The 14,845-nt window shown below is 40.5% G+C and overlaps 1 protein-coding gene across 1 annotated transcript; it reads left to right on the top strand.

Moving 5' to 3' along the window:
• Window positions 1–13,476: 13,476 nt before the first annotated feature.
• Window positions 13,477–14,412, top strand: LOC102418359 (olfactory receptor 9Q1). Its single transcript, XM_006092034.2, has one exon. It carries the CDS (start codon window positions 13,477–13,479, stop codon window positions 14,410–14,412), a length of 936 nt encoding a protein of 311 aa, XP_006092096.1.
• The last annotated feature ends 433 nt before the right edge of the window (window positions 14,413–14,845 follow it).

Raw genomic sequence — 14,845 nt, 5'->3', positions numbered from 1 at the left:
TTTTTGTGCACCGGGCCTCTAGTATATGATATTTATCTATAATCCCAAGGGTTTTTATTTTTAGGGGGGTTTCTTGCCCCAAGACTTTGATAACTTGATAATAGGTATGTGCCATTATCTTGGAAAAGCAAACATTCGCTTATAAAGCCAAATTTTGCAATCAAGAACATAAATAAAGGTGGGGTTTATGTTTATTTAGGGGGGAGCAAAGGAAAAGTTCTCCATAATTAGAGTTTACTTTATATAAACTACTTAATTTCAGGCCTTCTAAGGGCAAGTCCCAATAAATTGTCCAGACTATTAAACTTTTATCATATCACCATTCAATTTTTTCAGATAGATAAGGCCTGACTATGGTTTTTGGATACTACTGTGAACTGAATTTTATTCAGCCCAATTCATATGGTGGAACCTAATCCTCAGTGTGATTGCATTTGGAGTAAGGAAATAATTAAGGCTAAATCAGGTCATAAGGTTGGGGCCCTAATCTGATGGGATCAGTGTCCTTGTAAGAGGAGACAACAGAGACACCTCTCTCCACCATGTGAGGGCACAGCAGGAAGGCGGTCGTCTACAATAAGGGAGCCAGAAAGAGAGCTCCCACCAGAATGGAACCACGTCGACACTCTGGTCTTGGATTCCAGACTCCAGAACTGTGAGAAAATAAATTCCTGTCATTTAAACCACACAGTCCATGGCATTTTGTTATGGCAGCCCCAGCAGACTAATATAGATACAGAACTTGAGGCAAAGAGAGCTTCCAAGTACTAATGAGAATGGTGAACACTTGGCCTGTGTAGAAGAACCCAAATTCTTTACTGTAAAAACAAGAATGAGTGATCTTAAAGTTAAATTTCATTCTGATGCATAAAGTGAAATTTGACTGAAGGCATGCTGAGCTTTGGCAAAGTGCTGTTCTGAAAGAAATAGGAAAGAATCCTCCTTTATTTAACTGACTTTCAGAATGATGTGGCCTCTACTAGAAGAGACAAAAATAGCACGGGCATTACAGGGGGTTACAAATTAATAGCCTAATTAAGAAGATACTATTTAAGAGCAGTCTTCTGTTGTCTTTTAGGGATTTAGCCTGTCTTCTGTAATAAGAAATTGATGTGATCATTGCAATGGAACTTTCAGTTCTTGCATGGAACTTTTTGATTTATAGCCTAGAGATCCGAGAAACGGAAGCAGTGCTTGAGGAAGGCTCTCAACAGTTATTCTCACCTTCTTCGTTACCGTGTAACATGTTAACAAGCCATTATTGTTACCAGTTAGCAGTATAAGGCAAAAGTAGAAATGTCCTAACATTCCCGAGAAAGTCACCTTTCATCTTTTAGAAATATTGTATTTTGTTTGAATCTGTTTTATGTGATACGTAGAAAGAATATCATTTTAACAATGAGCTGTCAGGATGGTAAAACTCAGGATCTCTGATTTGCGACTCTACTAATGATGTGGTTCATGAATACATTATAATCATGATTAAACTTTTTTTGGAAGCAAGGAACAGGCGGGAGCCTTGCATTAGTGAAGCTGCCTCTACCACCCTCTGTTAGTTGAAAAAAATCTTCCTGGGTCTTCGTGAAAGCTAGGGCACTGAAGTGAAGGGTGGTTTTATTTTCTGTAAGGAGGCAGGAAAGGCAAAGGAGTCAGAAAAATTTTCACAGTTCCAGATGGTAGTACTAAGAATGTAATTTAATACCTTTTCCCCCTGCAAAATGTGATATAAGAAAAATGAAATAATGACTTCTGTAGTTTGAGAGCTTCCTATATACTGGGAGAAATCCTAGTGACATCTCTACAATGTTGGTGGGTATTAGGCGAATGACCTTGAGTAACCTTCCATCCTTCTCCCCCACCCCCTGCCTATATTACTGCTCCAGCAGAATAGAAGGGTCATATGATATATGTTCTTCACAGAGCTCATCTGAGATGGGACATTGCTCTGAAAAGTCACAGGTACTCCACAAATATAAGAGCCCATTCATTTTTCTTTCTTTGCATTTTTCTCAACTAGGAGTAATGCAGTGGGAAGAAAGTGAAGGAGCAGCCTTGGTCAGAGTTAGCATAGGGGTGAGGGGGATAGACAATAAATATAATAAGTGAATTACATCTTATTTTAGAAGGTTATAATAGCTCTGGAGAAAGATAAGATAGGGCAAGAAGAATAGGGAGTTTGAAATTTTACGTGACAAGCTTCAGTCCAAATGCCACTTCCTCGGGAATCATCTCCCTGAATTTCTATCCTGGTGTGGAAATGATTGATTACATATATGACAATTACAATCAAGTGATTGATTACATGATAGCCTATAAAATTCTTGAAAGCAGGAAATGTGTGTGTGTGTATATGTGTGTGTGTAAGTTTCAGCCCATGGACTGTAGAGCACCTTCCACAGTAAACAATGACAATATGACTGAATGTGCAGGTGGCTACCACCTGTCCCCTTCCTGGTCCCATTTTTAGCAAAGGATTTCTTCCTGACCTGTGCCTTTCCTTTTTCTTGCCTGGACATTTTGAGACTCATAAAAAATGCTGGTACATCAGATGCTAAGAATAATTGCCACAATTTCTCAGCTGCATAGAGCTGGCAAAGGTCATGCCAACCTGCAGACTGTGCCAGTTGCTTCTCTGGGCAATGTACTTGTCCTACTTATTTTCCCCCCTGAGGTTTCTCTTGTGTTAAAGATTAAAGGGAGAAACCTGATGAAGCACCTGACCCCAGGAGGACAAACTGTGGCTACAATAGGCCTTGTCTTTCCCCAGGTGAATAGGTTCCCATTATACCATCTCTGGGTGAAGCATAGAGGGGGAGCCCTGTATTTACAAAATGTCTTTCTTCTAGTCACAGCTGGTGAGGGTGGCAGAGCCTGTGATTCGTCATTATTCCAAATGAGGGAATCGGACCTCAGAAGACAAGCAACTCCTCATGAACAAATCAGAACCAGAATTCGGACTTCCTCAACCATTGTTAGAGATGGCCCAAAAGGGCAAATGCTTTTAGAAATGGGGGGAGTAGAGACCTTTTCTATTCGCACATTAAGGGTGCCATTTGCATGTAAGGAATCCCAATATATAGCAATAATCTCTTCTTGGGGACCCAGGTCAGCCATTGATAGAATACAACAGTGTATTCTACTAGAACATACTACTAGAGTCTTATGCTGGAGCCAGGAGCCCAAGACTAAGAGTATTCCTGTTCTCCCATCCTCCCGTGCTCACATGGGGTTGGGGGTGGACATATGGTAACCACAGGTAGGAATTCATGGAAAGGGAAATAGGAAGAAAAGTTAATCACCAAGTTAGAGTACCTCCAGCTTCCTGTCTGCAGGCGGCTAAGTCATGACTATCATATATTTTTTGGGGGGTGCATAATAAATAGCTGAGGAAGTGGAAGCTTAGAGAGCTTAAAGGACTTAGTCAGGAAATGAACAGCTAGTCGAGGATAGTGGTGAGATGGGGCAGGGGTTGGGGATGAGGACCCTGGTGACTGGCTACCTCATATGGTGCTGTTTTTCTACACCCTCAGCCTCAGTGGAAGAGCACAAGGTCATGAGCAATGAAAGAACAATAAACAAGGAGGGAAAGAGAGTGTCCAGAGAAAGGTGAAGTGGGGTTCAGGTGAGGAAACGGATCAGGTGTACTCGGTCCACACCCATCCCAAAGCTGCCAAATCACATTTTTTTCACTTGTCATGTGCACAAAGGTTTAGTTTAACTTGACCTTGTTGCCCACTGCTGCCAGCTATATCAAACACTCTCGTTCCGCAGTCCCACACCAGAATTCTGGCACAGCTTCCCATAATTAATTAACAAAAATTCCCAGCATCATTACTTGCCACATTGAATTATTAAATAGTTCCTTTCTTGAATGATTGTTTCTTCTCCTAGACTCTGAACTCCTTGCTGACCTTTGAACACAGCAGACATGATCTCACCTCAGGACCTTTGCACTTGATGTTCCCTCTACTAGAATCCTATTCCTCTAGGTATTGTCTAACTTACTCCCTTGATTCCTTCAAATCATTGTTCAAATATCACGTTCTGATGAGGTTCTCATGATCATCCTATTTAAAATGGCAAACAACCTCCCTAACATCCTTTACTGCTATAATTTCATGTGTAGCTCTTATTACCATCGGACATAACATGTTTTCCTTTTGTGCTTTGTTGTCTGTTGCCCCACAATTATGTAAATTCTCTGCTGTGTGCTCAGTGCCTAAGACTGCCTGGCATGTAGTAAGTACCCAGTAAATATATGTGGATGATGTGATGAGCGCATGAATGCACTCCTTCAGGTTGAACACATTCCTCACAGTTCCTGGCACCTAACACAGGCTCGATGTCTGTGGCATGCAAGAAGCACACTTTGTTTCTTTTAAGGGTTCTATTTAAAAGTATCCTGATCATTTACTATCACCTCCCATGGTTTCATGACTCCTCGATCCCTTTTGTCAGTTATTTCTAAATAACTTGGAATTTCAGGATGAGTGCCACTTTATCTTGAGTGTAACTGAACCGGCTATTTCAATATGTCAAATGGTTGATATCCTTTTTGGCTAGACCTTTGTGAAATGCTGTATGCCTTACACTGTGGTCAGAAAATGTCTTGTATGATTAATTAACATTTGAATGATAGTTTGGGAATTAAATTTTAAATTCAAAATCATTTTGTCTGATCTTTATGGACAATTTTCTTTCCTTTGACTTTTAGTGTTCAGTACAGTAGGTGAAAAATTGATGGCAGTTTGTCTCTTGTCCCCTTTATAGATCACTTGTTCATTTTTTTCTCCCCCATTAATGTGTAGTATACTCATTCTACCCTTTAGTCTGGAAATATGCATCAGGCTTGCTCCTAAAGAGAAAGTGCATGACAAGTAATCCCTGCTTCCTGAGTCATGGAGGTAAAACCAGGGCTGTAAGGAACTTAGGGTACTGGGTTGGAAGAATTGATGGCGATGGTGGGAAGCCGGTGCTTAATATTCTAAAATATTACTTGAGTGAAATTAAGGTCTCATCTTGGTAAATACTAGTTAGATTTTCAGATGTCTATGATTATTTTTCAGCCATTATCAACCCCTGCTTTATGTCATCATGATAAGTCCCATGGCAGAAGCTGGTAACTTCATATTTTAGGAGGTTTGACAAATGTAATCAAGCCTAGATACACATTTCACTGTCTCTCTCTCCTCTCAGTGCCCTCATCAATTGATTTCATTTTCTGTGACCTCCCATCGCTGCTGGCACTAACCTGGGTAGATTGCTTCCTGTAGCAGCTGCTGCTATGTGATTTCTGCTACTCCATATGATTTGCTCTATATATGATTCTGACCAGACTATCTGTGATCCTGTTCACCTACCTGTTCATCAACAAGGCCATCTAAACATCTGCAACTCAGGTCGCCTGGCTAAGACCTGCTCTACTTTTGCCTTATATATAACTGCAGTTGGTTGCTCTTGGGGAGCCGAGCTTTAATCTATGCATGCAATGATTTAGGCAAGGCCCTGGAAGGGAAAAAGCTGTGACCATGTTCTACCTACTTGTGAGTCCCAGGCTCAACTTTCTGATTTTATAGCCTGAAGAACAAGGAAGAGAAGGAGGCCCAGAGGAAAGCTCTTAATAAACCAGGTTGTACTAATTATCTTTACAGCTCGGCAAAATGCTCATCAAAAACCTCCTCTGTTGTACTAACCATCTGGGCTGTCATTATCATTTGCAAGTGTTTGCAGCACATAACGGCATGGAATCAGGCCCCAGAGGCAGAGAATCCTCAGGTAAGGAGTTTTCCATGAAGCCTGTCTCCAGGGAAACCCATGAAAGACAGAATGTCAACGAAGGAAATTCCACATATAATGGGGAGAAATACTGATAAAGATTTGAAATTAAATTATGTAATGGCAACAACAAGGAAGGTGACATCAGCAGTAATATTAATATTGAGCTAGGGAAGAGCAAAATTAAATAGGGAGGCGATGAGATGACAGTTGCATAATGGATTTATGAGGACTACTATAAGAAAGAATGCTTTATCTTTGAGGAGGATATTTCCACATATGATTAGAAATGTTACATTTTGTTTTAATTATTTGTATTTAATTTTTTAAAATATATACTTTATTGATTTTTTACAGAGAGGAAGGGAGAGGTATAGAGAGTTAGAAACATCGATGAGAGAGAAACATCGATCAGCTCCCTCCTGCACACCCCCTATTGGGGATGTGCCCACAACCAAGGTACATGCCCTTGACTGGAATCGAACCTGAGACCCTTCATCGTACATGCCCTTGACTGGAATCGAACCTGAGACCCTTCATCCACAGGCTGATGCTCTATCCACTGAGCCAAACCGGTTAGGGCTGTATTTAATTTTTAAGTTACATGTGAAGTGCTTGGCATGTTGCCTGGCACACAGTGGGCATTAGGGAATGTTGGCTATTTCTGTGGACCTCACAATTTTTATTAGTGGGATCTACATTCATTATAACTCAGATAGGAAGTTTTAGTGCTATTTTAAAGTAACCCATTGGTTTGGACTCTATAATGTGTAAAGATTCAGATAAGAAGTAGAAAGAAAGATTGAATTCGGGAAGTGGTCTGGGGAACACCCTTCTGATGGTGAAGATCAGGGTACCTCACTGAAGCATGGCTTTACTTTCTCTCTTTCATTTCTATTTCATTTGATTCCCTTCATAACTTTATGAGGTTGGTACTGTTATTTGAATTTACAAATGAGGAAGTTGAAGTACAGTGAGATTATGCATATTTTCCAAAATCACACCGCTAGAAAAAGATGGATCCAGGATTCAAACCCAAGCAGCCCGATACCAGAATCCATACTCTTAACCAGAACTTATAATGTCTTCTCTCTGGTAAACTCTAAGTGCTTAGGGATTGGTAATGGCAAGAGAAAAGGCCAAAATAAAAGTTATCTGCATTTAGGATTAAAGTACCTTTGGGTATGAAAAATATCTAACGGTCATGATATTTTTCTAAGACCCATGAGGAACACCCAGCTGGGGTGCTCTATCTCCACCAGGGAGTAGGTTAATGACCTAACAAGGCACTTATTCTGAGGAGAGGGGGATATGGCAATATTTGCCCCGTAGGAGCTCAGAATTGCTGTGGACCAGTAATTGCCACGTGACTGTCATTCTTCCCCTTTTCTAATGGGTTTTTTTTACCGAGGTTATCCTGCCTGGTTCATCAATGCATGTTGGGTGTTTGTAGGGCAGGCAGATAACTTGTCTTTTTAGTTCATTGTTCTCTACACCAAGGGGAGCTGCATTTAGACTGATAGAGGTCACAAGATTCTAGACTTTGATCCCAATTATATAATTTGTTGGAGTCAGTGGGTGGGGGTCTCAGGATGGTGGTGAATCAATTTTGCATGTGATTGGGGTGGTAGGGCATGAGTATTTATGGGCGATAGGAAAGACTGGATTATTGCTCAGAAATATTCACTCCACTCTTCTTTCACTGCTCCAGGATGTTAAACTTGACCATGGGACTTTCTTTGGCAGATGGACATTAGCAGACCCGATTAAGCAAAGACTTGAAATGTGCTTTGATCATTGGACTTTGCTCACCTGTGCTTCTGCCATTGTTAGAAAAAGATGTACTGAGTATCTTGCTGACCCAAAGATGATGAGAGACACATGAAACAAATCATGAATTGAGCTCCAGTTTGGCCAAGTAAACCAACCCCAGTCCAGATGAGTCACATCTGGCTAACCTGTAGATTTTCTATAATATCTTTATTATGAGTCTGTTATCCAAACAAGCACTGTGTTAATTTTGCTTTAAAGAATGAAGAAAAAAAGAAAAAAATGCCATGTTTTATGATTTGCACAATGTGGTACTGGGTAGGGTGAGTAGTTATGGGAAGTGGGTACAATGTAAATAATGCTTTAGTGGAAAGGGAAAAATGGAGAGCCATATGAATGCAATAGTGAGCCCTTGAGTGTCCTCGGAAATTTTGGGATGGGTTCCAGAAATTATACTCAACAAAGGAAGAGGGTTGTGGCAGAGATTTTAGCCCCAATATTTGTTTTCACAAATATTCACATGTTCCTGTACATTTTCTAGATCCCCTGTAGTGGTGTAGAGACCATATGACTGCATTTTGGTCACTGGGATGTGGGGAAAGGTGAAGTAGACCACTTCCAGGCCTGGTCCTTAGCGATATTTTACATGACCTTCACCTGCTCTTCCCCTGTACTAGCAATCTTGAAGGCCACTTGTTTTAAATGGCATAGCTACAAGATGGAAGAGAACTAACTAAATCATGCTAGATTTTTTCCTGTGGTAAATAATTGTATTATTTTTAATTTTACTAAATTTGTTGAGATGACATTGGTTAATAAGATTATATAAGTTTCAAGTGTACAATTCTATGATACATTGTCTGTATATTGCATAGTGTGTTCAGCACACTAGATTTTTCATGGGTAAAAAAACTTATTGTGTAAGGTCACTCTAGTTTTAAGGTAGTTTGTTAATATAGCCTAGCCCAGAGGACCCACCTCTTCACCTAATGAGCTCTGGCATGCATATGCATGTGTGTGCATGTGGTCATAAATAAATGTGCGTTTGGGCACTGAGGGCTGTGGCTTAGGTAGAGTCCACTAGTAATGTATATAGGATAGGCAAAATTTCTAGTTCACTTACCAAGTAACTAACTATATGACCTTGGGCCCCTCTTGCCTTGTTTTTATATCAGGACAAATGAGGAGTCCCATTATCTCTCTCAATAATTAGGGCTCTTGTGAAGATAGATGAAGAGAGTGCTTTGAAATGGTGAAAATACTCTGCAAGTATTCAATCTCATGAAATTGACCTTCCTACATTTTCTTTTCTTTCTTACGTGGAGGGAAGAGAGGAAAGAAGTGGAATATCCCTAGATGATTAAAAGGCATTTTTAAAAAGCCAGTCTTCTGAAAGCCCTCTGATCTTGCCCTCCCTTTTAAAGCATATCTCCTAATACTAGTGATATGCTAAGACATATCATATGATACGTCTTATGATATCATATGATACGTCTATTATGACATAATATCATAATAATTAGAGACTGAGGCAAAAAGAAAAATCAATTTGTTTAATATGATGTTTTGTTCATAATAAAATTTTTGCATTGATTTTTAAATATTATTTACCTTGTTTACTAATGTTTTTGGTGCCTCCTTAACTTTTGTACCTAAGGAGAGTGGCTCACTCACATCACCCTAGTTCTGGACTTGCCTAGTGACAACCTTTTCTGTTGCCAAAGTTCCTTGCACTCATCATCCCAGGAGTATTCCCTGGGCTGTCCTACCCTATGAATTTGCTCACACTGGTCCCCTTTCCTGAAAAGTTTTCCCATCATCTTTCCACCCCAACCTCTATCCAAACTAACTGTCACCTCCTCTGGAAAGTCATTCCTGATTCACCCCATGTAAGTAATGTTGCCTACATTGAATCCCCATGGCATCTTACCTACATCTTGCTTTAGAGTTCAGGCCTTGTTTTATTATAGGATGTATACTATCTATTAGGCTGCATATTCCTTATAGACAGGCATTGTGGGTGGTTTTTTTGAGGGCTTTGTTTCATTTTGTATCTCTTGCTCTTTGTTTAGAACTCTTAGTACAATGATGAATCAATGAACTATGTGGTCTTACTTTCTCTTATTTCTCATTTCCTTTTCTAAATTGGGACATGTTGAAATTCAATGACTTAACAAAATACCTATGAATTTGGGGCTAAAAATATCAGTGTCAAAGATGCAGAGAGCTGGCAAAGATCATGCCAACAAGAACTTGCCAATTTCTCCTCTGGGCAAAATCCCAGGCTATTGTTTTCCCTATAATTTCATTTGCTTTTAAGGAGAAAAAAAGGGGGAGACCTAATAAAACACCTGATCCATATGGAGGGCAAACTTAGAAGATGTGCTGTGTCTTGTTGAGGTCTTTGTAGAGTCCCCAGTGTGTCCTCCTGCAAAGCCTTGTGTTTGCAAAATACCCCTCTTCTAAGATATGGTTACGTTGATGAGGATGGCAACAGGCACAATTTTTGACGTTGTTCTGTTTGGAGAAGTTAAAGCAGAGGTATCTCACTCCTCAAGGGACTGTGCAGAACTGGGGCTCAGGGCTTTTAGACTATACTCAGTGTGTCTTATACTCTACTCAGTGTGTCTTAGGGCTTTGGGATTTGGGACTGGGAGTTGAGATTACCATAAGCAATAATTGCCTTTCATTAGAGACCACTTTAGCCATCAATTGGGGACTTCAGAGCTTTTGTAGCAACTATTAGTGTCTTCTCCATGAGGGAATTGTGTTGGGGCCAGGAGCCCATAGGAAGAGGCTGTTCTCCAACATCTGCTATTCCATCCTGCACCTGCACAAAACCCAGAGTGAGGACTGCATCTTAACTAGATTGCCAGGTCATGGAAACAGAAATATGAAGGAAACACAGAGAAAAAAGTGTTTGACAGATTAGTATTGAGAAAGATATTGTACAGTGACCGGTATTCAAGCAGCTTTGACATTAATGTCCCCATGTTGATTCACTGAGGGGAGTGTAGGAGGAGGTGGAAGGGCACAGAGGCCCCAAGAGATTAGGTAACTTGCTCATCATTGTAACTGAGCAGGTATGGGAGGACAAGAACCACCCAGACCAGCGGTTCTCCCCTACACATTTAGGATACTTCTCCAAGCAGTGAAAGACCTTTAGCGACAAAGGAAAATTAGTGGACAAAGAGAGAAGAGGACTTGCCGGGTGAAGGTGAAGTGGAATTCAGGTGAGAAAACTGATCCAATTCTTTTGATTTATGCTCAGTATGGATCACCAGATCCAATTTCTTTTATTTTTCATTTCCCCCAATATGTCAGTCCAACACTGGAATAGCTGCCAAAGTCTAATGCTTTAAAGACGATCAAATATCTTCTTTATCCTGCAACACTGCAACTCTGCCAAAGGACTTCTGTCCATTAGCACAAAAGTCTCCATCAGCCTTCAGATATGAATAGACTGCAGAGCTGCGATTCACGCTTGTTTACTTAAAGGCAGACATTTCCTAAGTCCTGCTGGACTGCTGGAGTAGATACGTAATGAACGTAAACTTCTTTTATAAGATGAATAGTGCTTCTGTGGTAGTGTTGTTCCTAATGACAGTTCCACCATGTACTGGTACAATGTTGGGCCCATTACTTAAACTCTTATTGTCTCAGTTTCCTTATCTATAAAATGAGGAAAATAAAAGTTCTTACCTAAAAGAGTGGTTGTGGGGATTAAATGAGTTAATATGTAAATCACTTAAAATAGTTTTGTTCTATGTGTTTCTATTATTTAGTACAATACTAGTTCTTATAAAATTTATTTTTGGCAAACTAAGAGGCTATAATATAGCAGCTTTCTGTTAAGTAAGGACATTGGTAGGTTGAGAATGGAAATATCAAACTAAATGAAATAGGAATTTTTAGGGGTGAAATAGGCAGATTTAGGGAATTTTTAAAATTAAGGGGGTTTATGGAAAAAAAAACACAGGGCTATAGAGTTGCAAAAGGATACATATATTTACACAATAAAGAAGAGGACCTTATGTGTCCCATGTGAGGTTTGACCTTTGAGTTCTGGAGTTACTATAGTGAACAAATCAAAGGGAATAGTGGCCAATCAGAGGGGATATCGAGGCACAAAAACTGCAGCCTTTATAAACCGGGAAAAAGGAACTTGGTGCGACTCTTTCCCCTTCCCCACGTGGGAGTCTCTGCTGTGAGATTCTTTCCCTCCCCACTTGGGCATCTGTACTTGTTCTTCAATAAATTTCCATCTTTGCTATACCATCTTCCGCCCATGGTTTTATTCTTTGACTCCGACGGACAAAGAATCTGGGGAAGCCATCCTGCCCAGGGGAACACTGTGTGTTCCAGTCCAGAAATCCCGTATCATAATGTTGGCTATAACCTTCATAAATGTTGATTGATTCTAATGAGTTTTTATACTTCAGGCATTTTGTTGTTTTTAAATATTTTCATAAAAATAAAAATAATCACTTGAACATTTGTACAGTACCTTTCCCTTTGCAAATTGCTTCATGTCTCATTTGATAACTTTATTCCACAAAAACATATGGAACCCTTACTATGTGCTGAGCTCCAAGGCTCATACCCTGACCAGGGAAGACAGACGTAAGAGAGACTTCTTGTGGGCAGTACAATCTTAGCTGAGGTTTGAAGGTTGTATAGGAGCTGGGCAGGACCCTGGGGATGGGCAAAAGAAGGTGTTTCAGCAAGGAGTGATTTGTGAGATGTGAGAGAACATAGGGGATTAGAAAGCACAGAGATGTGAGAGAACATAGGGGATTAGAGAAGCTGCAAATAATTTAGAGTGAGTAGAGAGGGTGGGGTGTGAGTGTGAGCAGTGAGAAGAAGGAAACATGAGGAAGTAAGTAGGGGGCAACTCATGGAGGGCATTCCCCGACATGTCAAAGAGTCTAAATAATATTCTAATCTTTCTGGTGTGCCATGATTGAATTTTTAACAGGAGAGTGAGATGTGATCAAATTAAAGTTTTAGAAATATCACTCTAGTCACAATTAAGAGCAAGCATTGGCAAGAAGCAAATCTGAAGGCAGAAAGAGCTGTTAGTTATATAGCTGTAGTTTTGATCTAGGCAAGAGATAAAGAAGATTTGAAATAATGGAGAAGCTGTTGTCATAAAGGAAAGGGGACAGAGTGCTGAGATGGATGTTTCCGTGGTAGGCAGGATTCCATGTACCACCCCCTAATGGAGCAATAGGAAAATTTTGGTTAAGAGATGAAATACTGTCATTTGAAACAACGTGGATGGACCTTGAGGATAGCATGCTAAGTGAAATAAGTCAGGCCAAAAAAGTTAAGAACCATATTATTTCACTCATATGTGGGATATAAAACTGAAAGCAATAAATGAACAAACAAGAAAAACAAACAAAAACTCATAGACACAGACAACAATATGGTGGTTACTAGAGGGAAAGGGGTTTGAGAGGTAGTAAAGGGTAAAGGGGGTCAAATATATGGTGACAGAAGATGATTTGACTTTGGGTGGTGGGCACACAATGCAATACACAGATCATGTATCATAGAAATGTACACTTGAATACTGTATGATCTTATTAACCGATGTCACCTCAATAAATTTAATTTAAAAAAGAGTGGTTATCTGAGTCACAAGGGCTCACTCAGTTAGTTAGTGATAAGGGTGGGAGAATATGTACTCTTATTCTAAAAATGTCTGCCTGTATTGGTTTTCTTGATATACTAAAATGACTTCTTGTCAGAGAATTTCCTTAAAGGTAAGAGCTAAGCCCAGTCATCTCTGAAGCCCCACACAGTACCTGGCATATTTTGTCCTTAGTACATGTTTAATAAAATGTTAACTAGAAATGCAGTTAAATCCTATTTATAGCTTCCTAACTTGCTTCTCATCCAGCCCTCTCAGGTTCCTCTGACTCCATGGCAAAGAAGAACCTCACTTTAGTGACCGAATTCCTCCTTATAGCATTCACTGACTATCCTGAACGGGCACTCCCTCTCTTCCTCCTCTTTCTATTTATCTATCTCATCACCTTATTGGGGAACTTGGGCATGATTATCCTGATCCATGTGGACCACCGGCTCCACACCCCAATGTACTTCCTTTTGAGTCACCTCTCTTTCATGGACATCTGCTATTCATCTGTCACCGTGCCTCAGATGATGGCTGTGTTGCTGGAACTTGGGGCAACTTTATCCTACACATGCTGTGCTGCTCAGTTCTTCCTCTTCACCTTCTTTGGCTCCATTGACTGCTATCTTCTGGCCCTCATGGCTTATGACCGCTATGTGGCCGTGTGCCAACCCCTACTGTATGCTACCATCATGACGCAGAAGGCTTGTTTGTGTTCTGTGGCTGGAGCTTACATTGCTGGTCTCCTCAGTGCCTTGGTGCGGACAGTCGCAGCTTTCACTCTCTCCTTCTGCGGAACCAATGAGATCGACTTTATTTTCTGTGACCTCCCTCCTCTTTTAAAGCTGACCTGTGGGGATAGTTACACCCAGGAAGTGGTCATTATTGTGTTTGCCATTTTTGTTATCCCTGCCTGCCTGGTGGTGATTTTGGTGTCCTACCTGTTTATCATCGTGGCCATTATGAGGATCCCCTCAGCTGGAGGCAGGGCCAAGACCTTCTCTACTTGTACCTCCCACCTCACGGCTGTGTCACTCTTCTTTGGCACCCTCATCTTCATGTACCTGCGGGATAACTCGGGCCAGTCCTCAGAGGAGGATCGGGTGGTGTCTGTGTTCTATACAACTGTCATCCCCATGTTGAACCCTCTCATTTACAGCCTGAGGAACAAGGAAGTGAAGGAGGCCCTGAGGAAGATTCTCAACAGAGCCAAGTTGTTCTAACTATCCCCAACCTTGGGCAATCCTGAGAATCACCTCTATAAGTGCCAGCATTCTGGTTACATTGTTTATAGCACACTCAATGTTTAAATGAATATGTCCTGGTAAAAGGACCAGAAATTTTAGTTTTAGAGAGAGAAAGGGAGAAAAGAAGAGGCAGCCTCAGAAGAGAGATTGTGGTGAGAGCTTTAACTCCCAGGAAAAATGACGAAAGCATCTGAAATTAAATCCTGTGTAATCCAGGTGTGGCATACTTCACAGGTCTATGACTATAAAACACAATTACATTTTTTTGGAAAAATTTTCCATTAAAAATTTCCATAATAGACATATTGAAATAAACCCAGCTGGCGTGGCTCAGTGGTTGAGTGTCAACCTATGAACCAGGAGGTCACAGTTCGATTTCAATCAGGACACATGACGGGGTTGCAGGTTC

This window comes from Myotis lucifugus, unplaced genomic scaffold, assembly GCF_000147115.1.
Source record: "Myotis lucifugus unplaced genomic scaffold, Myoluc2.0 scaffold_97, whole genome shotgun sequence".
NCBI classification, from domain to species: domain Eukaryota; kingdom Metazoa; phylum Chordata; class Mammalia; order Chiroptera; family Vespertilionidae; genus Myotis; species Myotis lucifugus.
Note: the sequence above shows the minus strand (reverse complement) of the source record. Positions and strands in the feature narration are given on the sequence as shown.